General features: G+C 40.6%; 1 protein-coding gene across 1 annotated transcript in view; it reads left to right on the top strand.

Annotated features, from left to right (window-relative positions):
- The window catches only part of LOC140729473 (kielin/chordin-like protein), a 354,219-nt gene that overhangs the window by 170,806 nt on the left and 168,486 nt on the right, over positions 1 to 14,927 (top strand). The window contains exon 9 of the mRNA XM_073049248.1: positions 5,363 to 5,485. Within this exon, the coding sequence (XP_072905349.1) occupies positions 5,363 to 5,485 (123 nt within the window). The remainder of the gene's footprint in view (positions 1 to 5,362; positions 5,486 to 14,927) is intronic.

The raw sequence follows: 14,927 nt of genomic DNA, 5'->3' as shown, positions 1-14,927 counted from the left end.
ATCACTTCTTACTTGTCATTGATGATGAGTCAGTTCTTGAACATTGCAGCTACACTTGCAGTTCTCTTTAGTATAGGATTCCTGGAATTTGATCCTCTAATGCTATCAAATTAGTCCAGTCCGACTTGGAGATCATGTTATTCTGACTTACCTGCTGCTCTTGCCCTATTAGGTGGCAATAATGTGAATGAAAAGAAGAAATAGTGAATTGTTGAGAGTATTGTGTAAGTATGTTTTAGGTGGTGTATGGAGTGCCAGCCAATCATGGAAGCTTTCTCCTGTATGATGATGAAATTTGAGTCTTATTCAAAGTGGAGGGTATTCCATTATTTTCCTGATTTGAACATTGCGAAGATGGTGGATGACTTTGGGGAATTGGGAAGGAAGTTCATCGCCATAGAACACTCAGAGTCTTTCCTGCTATTGTTGTCACAGTGACCGTACTGAGCAGCTTTGGTCAATGGCAGTATTCAAGGGAACTGATGGCAATAAAGTTCAATGTGTGAAGCATTGAATGTCGTGCCTTTGAAAATGATTATTGCCTATTATTTGGTGCATAGGTGTTGCTTGCTTCTTACCTGCCCAAGGTGTTCGGTCTTGCATGAATGTGAACAGTCTCCTTTTATTTAATGCTGGATTACAGACAGAACTGTGTAGTTTGTACATTAACAAACACCCTCATTTCTAATCACCGATGAAGCAGATGAAGATGGCAACCTCTAGGCCATGTTAAAGATAGTAATTCTGATCAAAAGTTAACTCTGTTTCTCCCTCTAAATGGTGTTTCACCTGATGTGTCTTCTTCCAGTCTCTGTCATTATTTCATCATTATTTATACCATCTGCATTATTATGCATCCAAAAAAAGCTCTGAAATACAACCCAATGACAGAGAATGTCAGAAGACACATCAGGTGAAACACCATTTAGAGGGAGAAACAGAGTTAACTTTTGATCAGAATTATTATCTTTAACATGGCCTAGAAATACAGGCTCTGAGATACAACCCAATGCTTTCATAAATACACTTCCCTGTACACTTTGAATTTTTAAAACAGCAGCCAGCTTAAAAAGGAGAGACCAATGAGGAAAGAACAACAGATCATAGGAGTGATTCATTTAACTTATTTATTGGAAAAAGTGTTTCCAAATTGGTTCTGACCCCTCATTTTAATGCAGTAGTAAAAGGAAATAGTTACTAATTTAGAAGCTCTTCATGCAAAATTGACTCCTTAGTTTAAGAAATTTAGAGGCCATGTTTTCTACCGTTTCTTTTGATTGCCTTCTTTCATCACAGATGTTACTGAGAATGATTTCTGTAACATGAAATATTTGGAAGGTGAATTCTGGTTCTGTGCTCCAAGTCTTTGATTCATAATTCAGCTTCTTGACCTGAGGGCTGTACTGATGAATTCCAGCTGAAACTTTAACTGTTGCGACATGATTTGGAAACACAAAGGAAGTTCCAGCACTTTGATATATCGTTGGTTTGATTTGTAATTAAAAGCCCAATTTTGATTTCCTGATAAAAATTTGTTAGCAATTCTCTGACATAAAAGGTATCAAATGATATTATAAGTAGCTGATATTTTTAATTAGGTGGATTTTAAATCTTTCGCCGTGGAGGATCTCCTTTTTGAAAGATGTTTGTAATGAGTTGGAAGGCTGTAGGGACAAGTTCCACCTAATGGTTTGAACGTGATTCTGTACTGCTGAAGGTGTCTACTTTCAGATGAGCCATCAAACTCGGCGCCATCATTCTGTCAGATAGGTCTAAAACATCTTGTGATACTATTTATGGGAAAGCATTAAAATCCAATTATCTGCTCTCTACTGCGTTGCAGTATAAGGTTTGTTCATCACGTTAATTCCCCATTCGCTTCCATTGTGATTAAATTGCCTGTGACCTCCCACACAGTCCCGGTGGTGCCCAGTATAAGCTTGAGGAACAGTGCCTCATCTCTGCCTAGGCCCCTTGTAGCTTTCTATATCAATGTCAAGAACTTCACATAGTTTGGTTTTTCTGATTGTGTTGACCTGCCCAGTTCTGCTGTAAATTATCTTTGTAAATTACGTCAGTTTTTCTCTCACTACAAAGACTGTGATCTGTTCTGTATTCTCGGCTTTCTCTTTTTTTCTGGTTTGTCAACAGCTTGGCCTGGATTTCTCAGCTTTAAAGTGTCCCTTTCTTTATTTTCTCTCTCTCTCTAACTATCCTCTTAAACCGGTTGGCTCTGACAACATTAAAATCACCTGGTCACACCTGTCCCACCCTATCAGAAATATTTCTCTTTTCCTATCTACCTTCCCTCAACTTTCAGCAATTTAAAATCAACTTCTATTCACATTTTCACACTTTTGATGCAGAATCTTCAACCTGACTGTAACATTCAGTACTTTCATTGCCTGAAAACTAATCAATAAGCTCCAAGACGTTGGCTTGAACACCTCCTTGTGCAAGTGGATCCTCCATTTCCTCATTTGCAGGGCCCAGTCAGTTTAGATTGGCAATGACATCTCCTTCAATCTTCAATCCACAATCTCCTCCAGCGCAGTTGTGACACAAGGATATGCACTTAGACCCCTGCTCTTCTTGCCTTATACTTATGACTGTGAGGCTAAGCACAGCTCCAATGCCATATTTAGGTTTGCCGATGACACCACTGTCATTGGCCAAATCAAAGGTAGTAATGAAGCAGCATGTTGGAGGGAGATTGAGAATCTGGCTGAGTGATCCTACAGCAACAACCTCTCACTTAATGTCAGCAAGACCAAGGAGGTGATTACTGATTTCAGCAGGAGGAATCTGGAGATGCAGGAGCCAATCCTCACTGGGGTATCAGAGGTGGAGAGCATCAGGAGACTTGTCCTGGATCCAGCATGTAAGTGTCTGGTGATGAACAACAACATCTTACAGAGTACAGAACTATGAGATTCTCTACTTCTTTTAGAATCAAAAACAGGGGTACCCAACCTTTTTCATGCCATGGAGCCCTACCATTAACAGCGGGGTCTGTGAGCCCCAAGTTGGAAACCCTTAATTTAGATGTGCTGCTTCTTCTGAACTGAAAGTGATTATAGCCTGGAATTTCCCTTTTGAGTATTTTTTTTCTCTGCCTGGCTGAACAATCTGGCACTTCTGTGATCTCCTGCAGGGTTTGGTGTGGAATGCAGCTACAGCCATCCCTGGGGTCGGCTTCGTCAATTTCTTTTGGCGGAATGCAAAGTTGTGGGTGGCTCCGTTACATCGCATTGATTGAAGTGTTGAGCAGGATTAAAATTGGTGAGGATGAGAGTGGAAGATGAACAGATGTTCAGCGCTGCCTGGCTGTGGTTGACCGGTCTCCCTCTGTCTGCTACGGGCACAAGGTGCAGGAGGCTAGGGTCCCATGCTGCCAGCTTCAATGGCTTTGGTGGCTCATGGTGGTGTGGACTCAATTTTGGCTGCATTTTGATGTTTAATGTCCTCATCACCGAATGTGCTTTACCATCTGAGAAGTTTGAACGAGGTGCTTCGGCACAGAACCGGATCTGCGGCTGTGGCCTGCAGCCATCAACACAGTGCTGAACTGATTGACTTGGCAACTTTGGCTGCGGTCATCAGGTCCAGGACCAGCTAACCTCGTCTCCACAGCTCATGGCTGTGGACTCACTTCAGGGGATTTTGCGGTTTAATGTTCTGTATGTTATTTGTTTGCGCTTTGAAGTTTACGTGATACGTTCTTTTTGCACATTTGATGGTTTTGTGTGTTTCCTTTTTCTTTAAATGGGTTCTGTTGTGTTTCTTTGTTTTGTGTCTGTCTGCAAGAAGAATAATCTCAAGGTTGAGTACGGTATACATAGTTTGATAATAAATATACTTTGAACTTTTGAACTTTAAATGCCATTATCAAGAAAGCTGGCAGAGCCCCTACTTCCTTAGATGTTGGTGAAGATCTAGCATGTCGTCTAAAACTTTGACAAACTGTGATGGAAGTATATTGACTTGTTGAATCATGGTGTGGTATGGAAACAGCAAAACCCTTGTACAGAAAAGCCTACAAAAAGTGAAGAGTATGACATAGTCCATCATGGGTAAAGCCCTCCCCACCATTGAGCACATCTACATGGGGCACTCTTGCAGGAAAGCAGCATCCAACATCAAAGACCCCCATCATCCAGGCCATGCGCTCTTCTTGCTGCTGCCATTAGGAAGAAGTTGCAGGGGCCTCAAGACTAGCACCAAGTTCAGGAGCAGTTATTACCCTTCAACTATCAGACTCTTGATCAGAGGGAATAACTTCACTCATCTTCACTCGCCACTTCACTGAATTGCTCCTGCAGCCTATGGATTCATTTTCAAGGATTCCTCATCTCGTATCCTCAATATTACTTACTTAATATATTTTCTCTTTTTTTTATTTCCACAGTTTGTCTGTTTTTTTGGCTCCTTGGTTGTTGTCCATCTTGCTGGGGTGTTCTCACATTGATTCTACTGTGTTTCTTGTAGTTACTATGGTTGCCCACAAGAAGATGAATCTCAGGGTTGCATATGGTGAAGACAGACAGACAAACAGACAGACAGACAGACATACTTTATTGATCCCAAGGGAAATTGGGTTTCGTTACTGTCGCACCAACCAAGAATAGTGCAGAAATATAGCAATATAAAACCATAAATAATTAAATAATAGTAACTAAATTATTCCAAGTGGAAATAAGTCCAGGACCAGCCTATTGGCTCAGGGTGTCTGACACTCTGAGGGAGGAGTTGTAAAGTTTGATGGCCACAGGCAGGAATGACTTCCTATGATGCTCAATGTTGAATCTCGGTGGAATGAGTCTCTGGCTGAACGTACTCCTGTGCGTTCATTATATATATTGTCCAGTATATGTTCATTGATAATAAATGTACTTTGAACTTTGAAATATTAACTTTCTTTATCTCTCCACAGATGCTGCCTACCTTGCTATGTTTCTAAAGTTTTTTTTACGCTAATAGTTAAAGGATTTCTGTGCCTATTTGCTATATTACATCATTTTCAAAATTTGTTGTAAAGTGCTAAAGTTGTCCTGGGGTTGTATGAAAAATCATAGATGCAGTCTTTATTTTCACTGTTCAAAGGTGAAAGCAGTATTACAAACATCAGAATGAAGCATGAGATATTTTTATTATATATTTTTATATTATGAATCTATTTTTAAAATATGGTATTTAAACCACCAATACCCAAAATCCAGGCATATTCAAGTAATCCAGATCTTGTTCGTGATTTCTATTTATTGGAATACTTATTCAGAAGTGATTCAGTGAAATGTACAAGGAATGACAGTATTTAAATGATCACTCTTCAGTCTAATTCCAGTGTGTGGTTGTGTTGCAGATATTGATGAATGTGCGGGAAACAGGTCCCCATGCCAACAGAGGTGTCAAAATGTGATCGGCAGCTTTAAATGTTCCTGTAGGCTCGGCTACTACCTCCACAACAATGGGCATTTATGCACAGGTAGAAGGTGTCTAGTCTCTTGAAATGTGTGTGTGTGTGTGTTTCCATTTCAAGCCATTGGCTCATTGCAATAATGAATGAAAAGATGTTAGTGATCTTGAACTGCATATATTTTTATACATCTGCAGCTTCTCACTAACTGTATCCAAGAATGATGCGGGAAGCAAAAGAAGAGACTCTTGATACCTGACAGAGATTTTTATAACTTTTTTAGTCTAAATACTAGAAGATTGGAGGGTGTCTCTTATTGTGCTTTTATTTAAAAAAGGTTGCAAGGACAAGCCAGAGAACAATAGGCCAGTAAACCTGACATCAGTGGCAGGAAAATTGCCAGAGCAAATTTTCTATGAGGGATAGGACCTGTCTGCAGTTGGAAATGCAAGGTCTGATTAGGGAGAGTCGGTGTGGACTTGTGCATGGAAACATGCGACTCGTGGATTTGACTGAGTTTTTTAAATAAGTGACCAAGAAGATTGGCAATATTGGGTCATTAGAAATCATCTATGTGAACTTTGGCAAGGCTTTTGATAAGCTTTTGATAAGCTTTTGATAAGCATACATGGTAGGCTGATTTGGAAAGTTAGATTACATAGAATCTTTGGGTAAGCTAGCTGACTAGATACAAAATTGACTTGGTAACAGTAGTTAGAATTGTTTTTCAGATTGCCTGTGACAAGTGGTGTGCCACAGTGATTGGTGCTGGGTCCCCATTTTTTATCTTACATAAATGATTTGTTTGAAACGTAGGTGGTGCGAGAGTAAGATTGTGGAGCACACTGACATCGGTGGTATTATGGATCATTAAGAAGCTTATCAAGGGTAACAGCTTGGAAACTGGGCAATGAATGACAGATGTAAAATAACTTTGGACCAGTGTGAATTCTTGCATTTTGGGAAGTTAAAGCAGGGCAGGACATGCACAATGAATGGTAAAGGCTTCAATGCTGTAGAGCAGTTTGGTACCAGCAGCATCGCAGGAGTTGCCAGTCAGCATTGAACTCAACGTAGGACTTGGGGACACCAGCTCCGGGTTTTTCCCTCGGGGGTTTATTCCTGAAGCCTTCTCCATGAGTGGGTATAGCCACAAGGCAGTAGAGGTTTGAGAACAGAGTTTTCCTTCTCCTAGACAAGCTGAAAACCATGGGTGACGAGCCCCATCTGCCCAAAGCGACGGGTTTTAAGGCACCAGTAACCCTCCTTTGCCCCTTCGCATATCAGTAGAAATGGTTTCATGTGAAGGTCAGGAACTGGGCTTCATTGTCAGAAGCTATTAGAGCTGCATGTCATAGGGAGCATTTAATAGGTAGTGGGAGCTTGTCCCCATTACCACCCTGGCTATAACCAGTACGGAGACTACACTTGGAATATTGTGCACAGTGCTGGTTACCTACTGTAGGAAGAATGTGATTAAGCTGTAGAGGATGTGGAAACAATTCACATCAATGTTGCTAGGACTGGAGGGTCTGATAGACAGAACTAACAGGACAGACAGGGACTGGCTTCTTTGGAATGATGAATGTGATGTTTATGAATTCATGAGAGGCACAGATATAATGGATGGTCATAGTCTAGTAAGGAGTCTAAAGTCAAAGGGCCTATAAGGTAATGTCAGGAGGAGGGGTGGACAAGGTTAACAGGGACTGAGGGGCAAGTTTTTCGTTGAGAATGGTAGGTATATGGAACAATTTGCAGAGGATGTGGTAGAGGTGGGTATAATTATGACATTTAAAAGATATTCAGACAGTTACATAGGTTAGAAAGATTTAGAGGGATATGGACCAAATGTAGGGAACTCTGACCATCTTAGTTTGACATCTTTAGCATGCACAAGTTGGGCTGAAGTTCTTGTTTCCTTGCTTTGTCATTCTAACACTGATTCTCTGACCATCATCCTCAAAATATTTCACTTTTGTTTTATTACAACTTCAGACAAGTGCCCCGCCTCATGTTAATTTCTGAAGATCTCTCATTTATCCAATAGGCTACAAGTTGGACTGAGGTTTACTTATATCAACATTATATATAATTTCATGCTACATTTACTTGCTCTTTGTAGAATAAAAATAATTATGTACATATTCATATTTGAAACCTGGCTGTTGCTGGCAAAACTACTATTTATTGCCTATTCCTGAAATTCAGCTGCATTTTTGAACCACGGTAGCTGTTCTTTTGAAGGTACTCCCACACTGCTGTTGGGTAGGGGGTTTCTGGATTTACACCCAGTGAAGATGAAGAAGTGGTAATAATCAGAAAGATGTCTCACTTAAAAGAGAACTTGCAGGAGGTGATACTCCCTTACATATGATGCCTCTCTCATTCATTCAGGTAGAAGCTATGGGATTAGGGCTGGGGTTGCTGTTGGTGTAGCTCAGCAATAATGTATTATTGTATAATGTACAATTAATATTGTCAGTATAATGTATTCTGAGCACCATATCAAGTACCAATTGATGGCCAGAATTGTGGGTTTGAAAGCATCGTTATTAGAACATAAACCAGTACAACACAGGAACAGGTCGCTCAGGCCACAATGTGTCAAACTAGTTAAATTAGTAACCAAATGCCCAACTAAACTAATCCTTTCTGCATACACAATGTCCATATCCTTCTATTTCCTGCACATTCACGTGCCTATCCAGGAACCTCTTGAATACTTCTATCATACTTGTCTACACCACCACTTTAGGCTGTGCATTCCAGGCACCCACCACTTTCTATAATGGCACTTAAATAGAGTTTTATAAAGCTGCAACATAACTTCACAACCCTTGAACTCAGTTCCTCGACTAATAAAGGCAAGTGTGTCATATGCCTTATTTACCACCCTATCAATCTGTGTAGCACTTTCAGGAAGTTATGGACTTGAACCCCAATATCTCTCTGCATCTCAATGCTTTAATGCATCTTACAATTAACTGTATATTGTCTCTTTCCATTTGATCTCCTAAAGTGCAGCACTTCACATTTGGTCGAGTTAAACTCCATCTGCCATTTCTCTGCCCATATCTGCAGTCTTCTGTGCTTTCCACAGCAACCACCTTCGTATCATCTGCAAACTTCCTAATCCACCCATTGAGGTCCCAGAATGGTTTCTGTTTTCCCCTTTATCTATAGCCTGTATCACTTTCTCAGAAAACACCAATAAAATGGTAAAACTTGATTTTCTTCTCACAAAACCATATTGAGTTTACTTCATTACTTGAATATTTCCAAGTGCCCTTCTGTAACATCTTTATTAATAGCTTTTAATATCCTCCCTGCGGCCATCATAAGATAACTGCTTTCTCTCTCCCTTCTTAAATAAAGAATTACATGTGCTAGTTTCCACTCAAATGGAAGTTTTCCCAAATTGAAGGAAGTTTGGAAAATTAAAACTAATTCACATGTAACCCTTTCACCATAGTTCATAACAGCCATATGGCTCAGCATTGGGAGGGCCACCTTCAATAAACAATACATCTGGGGTCGGCATGATTTGGGTTCAACAGGACAGGTAAGTTGGAATGTTCCAATGAGGGAATAAAAATTGTTTTGAATGCTTTGTAAATGCAGCCAATGCAAAGTTATAATTCACCAGAAAATAACAGACCTTACACCAGCGTAACAATTAAAGGGGAAGTATATTTACAGATAGTTCAACTTTAACAAACAGTTCGTAGGGAAAAGGGCCCAATACAGTTAAGCCAGTCTAAATGTGCATATAACGATGGAGCTCTTTTCTGGAGTAGCAGAGGGAATGCTTTACTCCAGGTTCTGAACCCATGTTCTGCGTGAAAGACACCAGCCAGAGTTCGAACTCCCTCGAAGACCATTTCAAATGAACTGGCTAACTCAGGAATATTGGCACTTCCTCCTTTGAACCATTCACCTGCACAAAGCACTTCTTACAATAGGGTTTCCCCTTCGGGTGGGGTCCTCCGAGCATCTTTTCTTGAGCTCTTCTCCGCACCTCTTTAGAAAAGGACTCTCTCGGAAAGGGGTGTGATCTGTCACTCTAGCTACTCCTCCACTACATAATGTGACAGGTTTAAACTGCGTATACCACACAGGTCCTTGTTTATTCTAATCATCCTGCTTAGGAGGAACTTGTACCTTCTGAAAAGCAGCTCTGAACACCAGGTGAACGGACAAGATTTTCAAAAAGATTCTCTCAATTTCTCTTCTTGTACATTCCCGTGAACCTTCTCACAATGGGAGTATTTGTTCCCATAAGAATGGAAGCTTCATCTTTTTCAACCAGATCCAGGAAGACCAACCCTGGTGTATGAAAAGTCCCAGTTACTCCAACATCTGCTTTGGAAAACTCAAGTTTCAGTGACAAGTAACCATCTTACGGGTAATCATCAGCACTAAGCCCCCAAATTCAAACGCACTGAGTGGCGTCAATGGTAAATGTATTAAATACCGGTTGTAAAAGGATCTGTGAAGTAAAATAACTTGAGAATCTATGTCAAGTATGGCTTTAGCATAAGTACCTCCAGTTCATATGGATACTTCAGAACTTGGCCCCACCAAACCTACAGGAGTAGTGTTATGCACTTTACTCTTTCCATTGATACACTGATTGGAACATATTCTCTCCAAGAGGCCAGCCTGCTCCTTTACTGGGTCCCTTCATAATTTTGCATTTTTTCTTCTCTCTTTGATTAACCACTGACTTACTTTTTGAAAATGTTCCTATCACTCACATTTTTGCTTGAAATGTCCTCCTCAGTTATAACAGAAATACCGGTTGTCTCTCCAGTCAAAAGACCCTTTTCAGCAGCATTCCTCTGCTTATTAAGTCCTACAGGTGAGTTGGGTTATGTGACAGGCATATCACGTCCAGCTGAAACATTAGCAACCGTCCACCAAGTCAGCTCAGTTCGAAGGTTTCTCACCACATTCCTCAAAAGCCCTATCTCCGTGGCATCAAGGGCCACTTTAGCAACAGAGGCGACCACTGAAGATGTTACTTGGCCTTTGGAAACATTCTGCTCCTCAATCATATTTTCCTTCTCTCTAACTTCTCTGAGTAACTCAGTAGAATCTGAATCTGAGTGTGAATCTAAAAAGATGGAGGAGGGTGTAACTTGTGGGTCATTTGAATACATAGAGCAAATATGTCATGTGACAGTGCGCCCGTCAGCTCCACGCTCAAGCAATTTCTCTCAGGCAGCTGAATGCCCACTTTGTGGCACTAACCGTTCAGCAGTTTCTCCAACCTGAAAAGGTAGGCAGAAAGCTTCTCTCCTCCTTCCTGGAATGCATGCCTAAACTTCAACCTAATATCGGCAGAACTTTCAGTAGTGCCAGAAACATCATCTGGAGCTTGCACGTAATTAGTTGATGGGTTTTCTGCCTTTAGGAACCTCTCTATATTAGCCACCAGATCCTCTACCAGTCTCAGCTTCTTTTATATTATTTGAGCACTGCCATTCATCCAGTAACTGAGATGTCTGCTCAGCCCAAGCCTCATATTCTTCTTCCCCATCAGGTGTGGGCTTGTCTCCAGAGAACATTGCCAGCCTATGACAACTTCGACTCTCCGCAGGTACACTTTGGCATTTAACAGCTTGTGATGTAATAGCCAAAACAAGCTCAGAACTTAAATCAAGAGCTGAAGGACCCATCAGATTTTTCACATCAGCCAAAGTCTTCCCCTCACTCCACAGAAAAGAAAACAACCTGCCTTTAAAATCTTCACCCTCAGCTACCTCCTTGCCAACTTTAGACATATGAACTGGCCATAGCCCTGCCTCTCCGGGTACCCTATCCTATCGGGCACTGTGACTTAAGCCACGTCACTGGTAGTCGTATCTTACCCGACCTTAATCTCCATGCCATCCATAATAAAGTACCTCATTTTCCACAAAACATAGGCTTAAACAGACAAATAATCCGCTTAATCAATCCTTACACTGCATTCCAATCCTCCAGATGAAGCCCCCAAAAATGTAACTCTCTCAACATGACTTGTGACAAACTTGGTTCGTTAGCTAACTCTGGCTAGCAGCTATGTGACTCAGCATTGCATAGGTAACGGTGAGAGGGCTGCCTTCAATAAGCAACACACATCTGGGGTTGGTATGAATCAGGTTCAATCAAACAGGAAAGTTGGAATGTTCCGACGAAGGAACAAAAGTCGTGGTGAGTTCTGTGTAAATGCTGCACCACGCAAAGGCTTTACACCAGCATAAAGTATACTTACAGATATTTCAACTTTAACAAACAGTTAATAGGGAAAAAACAGAAAAGGGCCTAGTACAATTAAACAAGTCTAAATGTGCACATAAAGTTGGAACTCTTTTCTGTAGTAGTTGAGTGTCATCATCAGCAGCGATTATTCATAGTCGAGTAAGATTCTTCTCCTGGTGGTTGATCTGGTCACTTGTGGGTCTGGAGATGACTGAAGAGGCCGATCTGTGATCCACAAGTCCTATTGCAGTGTTGCAGGTGTAGGTCATTGAGTGGTGGTGGATGGAGCTGTTTGGGCCTTTCCCAGTCTCTCCTTATGGTGAAGACGTTTAGTCTCAGTGGCACAGCGGAGGTATTCTTCGAGCTGTGCAGTCCCCTTATAGACAGTCTTTCCCTGGCCTTCCCTATCCTGTGCTAATTTCTCCCATCTATTCAGGTTGATGTGGCACTTCCTCAGGTCGGTCTTGAAACTGTCCTTGAACCACTTTGTCTGCCCTCCAGGAGTGCGCTTTGCATCCTTGAGTTGGTCAAACAGCTTTAGCGAGGCGGGAGTCAGGCATACAATGATGTGGCTGATCCATCGCGGTTGTTGTTGAGTCACAATTGTGGCTATGGAGTTAATGTTAGCATCCCCCAGGGTGCTGGAGTTAGTATGCCTGTTCTTCCAACTAACTCTCAGAATCTTTTGGAGGCATCTTTGATGGTATGTTTCTAGGGATTTTGTGTACCAGCTGTATGTTGTCCATGACTCCACTCCACGTAGCAAGGAGGAGAGGACTATAGATTTACAGACCAGAAGCCTAGTGTTGGTCTTGATATTCTGAACTTCAAAAACTCTCTTTCTCAGCCTGGTAAAAGCGCCACTCGCACTCACACAGCCTATTGAGCATATCGCTTTACTCACGGCACTGAAACCATGTTCTGTGTGGAAGACACCAACGACAGTTTGAACTTCCTTTGAAGACCATTTTGAGAAACCTCAGGAGTATTGGCACTTACTCCTTTGAACCATTCGTCTGCACAAAGCACTTCTTACAATAGGGTTTCCCAATCAATTGGGATCCCATAGTACTTCCCCTTGTACTCTTCTCCGCAACACCTAACAGAAAACCCAAAACCAGACTACTGTCTTTCAGAAATCTGATCCCATCTAGCTCTTTGGAATCTTCCACAACATTCCACTGGACAGAACGTTACAGCACAATATCAAACAAACCCAAATGGCAGACTCAACATACCTAGGCTGAGCTTCTTATCTTAGCTGTAGCCAAAACACTAGTCTATGAAAACTTAACTAACAGAACACACTGCATTTGCAGGAATCCACTAAAGTAAAATGCCTAACAGCATAGCAGTACAAATACAATTTTAACCAGGGCATTACATGTAAGTTATTCATGAACCACTCCATATAAGAGCATAAGTGTGAAATCCCACAGATGACTAGTTAATTTGCAGATCCAATAATTTACTCAGTACAACTGACCTTGCGAAGGTAATTTTCTTGAGTTTGTCCCTTCTAATTCCTGATTTACACTTATTTCTGGTTTGTTACTAATATCCTTTTTAGTGAAGTATCTGTTTGATTTATCTGCCACCTCCTTACTTTTCATTAAAAGTAACTTTATATATTATTCGTGGTCATTCAGTTAAATCTTTTTAAAATATCTTTAGAAGCTATTATTCTTTGCTTTTAATATTTGGCTGAACTTTTCTCATATTCTAATAGAGTGGATTCCAGTTAATTAGGACACATCGAGACCAGTACATTTTGGTACAATTAGCCGAAGTTTCATGGAAATTGTTAAAAATGTATAAAAATTACAAACTATCATTTAATTGGATAACTAGTTATATATTTAAATGTATTACAGAAAAAATTAGAGTGCTAACAATACTACTATAGTACTTTAAATCCTCCATTATCGATGGAAGATTTCATCCAGCATACTCAGCCTTGCTCTTTTGGTTGACTGTATGTGAACAAAATCTGCACAGACACCTAGTGCAGATAATGGACTGCCTTCATACATTGCTTTCAGCAATTGCATTCTCCAAATCTTCACTTTCATTGTAATTTTCAAGATGATTGCTCATACCTTCAAATCGGTTGTTGTTCCGGATTTGTGTAGTAGTGAAATTGCTTCATTTTCACTCTCGGCTGTTTCTGGCATCCCCAAGCCTGAATGCTTGAAAGCGCAGCAAGCAAAACAGTTCCAGATCGTTTTACTGCTTATTTCTCACAAAATATCAGTGGCAAAAATAATTACTTTTTGAACAGGAACGCACACAACTGATGCTATTTAAAAACTATTCACTGTAAACATGGTGTGTTGTTTAATGGCCACACAAGTGCACATAACCGACACGAGTTAGAAACCACAGCAACAGTCTCCTGCTCAAATTAAATGACATAGTGTCCCAAATAAATGAAGGGAATTAGGCTATTTACTTTTTTGTGGTTTAAAAGTTGTCCCAAATAAGTGGCTGCCCAATTAACCGTGGGCCTCATTATCTGGTATGGTATGTTCCTTATTAATCGTTTGCACTCTTTTGTTCTTTTTAATATTCTGTCCAGACTTTTTGTTCTGCCACATGTCTTGGTATAATTGAATACTTTTACTTAAGTCTGATACTAATTTTAACTTTTAGATTAACCACAGATGGTGCTCCTCCCCTTGGATTTTCCACATTAAAACCTCAGTAACTTTTTGAATGAGATATTTAAAGAAGATGGAGTGAAGTGTGTGTGGAGAGGAGCCAGGAATCATTTAGCAGAATCCATGCGGGGTTTGCCTGCCTCCCACATTGGTACTTGCTCAGGGTGTTGATGATCGAATCTGAGATACACCAGAGCCATTTTCAGAGTTCACACCAGATCACATCTGGATCCACTGCAGATATAATTGGATGAGTGAAAGATGATTAAAGAGTGCTGGGAGAGGAAAAGAGAGTGAATGTGTGATGGGATAGAGATAGGAATGGGAGCAAGGAATAGAAAGTGAAGGAGAAATTCCCATAGAGAGAGAGAAAGAAGGAGCATGCAACCTACAGGATCCCACAATGTTCAGAGAGTAAGTGTTTTATATTTAATATTTCAGTAATATTTGAGTAATATGCTAAATAGTTTGTTTATTTCATATGTTAAAGTACATGATTGAATGGCTGATGCACCATCAGTAACTCTCTCTGAGACGTAAAGGTGAGATATCGGCTTTTATTGACTGGAAGAAGGAACAAGCAGTGGTTGACCACCATACTA

The sequence above is a fragment of the Hemitrygon akajei genome, chromosome 6, assembly GCF_048418815.1.
Source record: "Hemitrygon akajei chromosome 6, sHemAka1.3, whole genome shotgun sequence".
NCBI classification, from domain to species: Eukaryota; Metazoa; Chordata; class Chondrichthyes; order Myliobatiformes; family Dasyatidae; genus Hemitrygon; species Hemitrygon akajei.
Note: the sequence above shows the minus strand (reverse complement) of the source record. Positions and strands in the feature narration are given on the sequence as shown.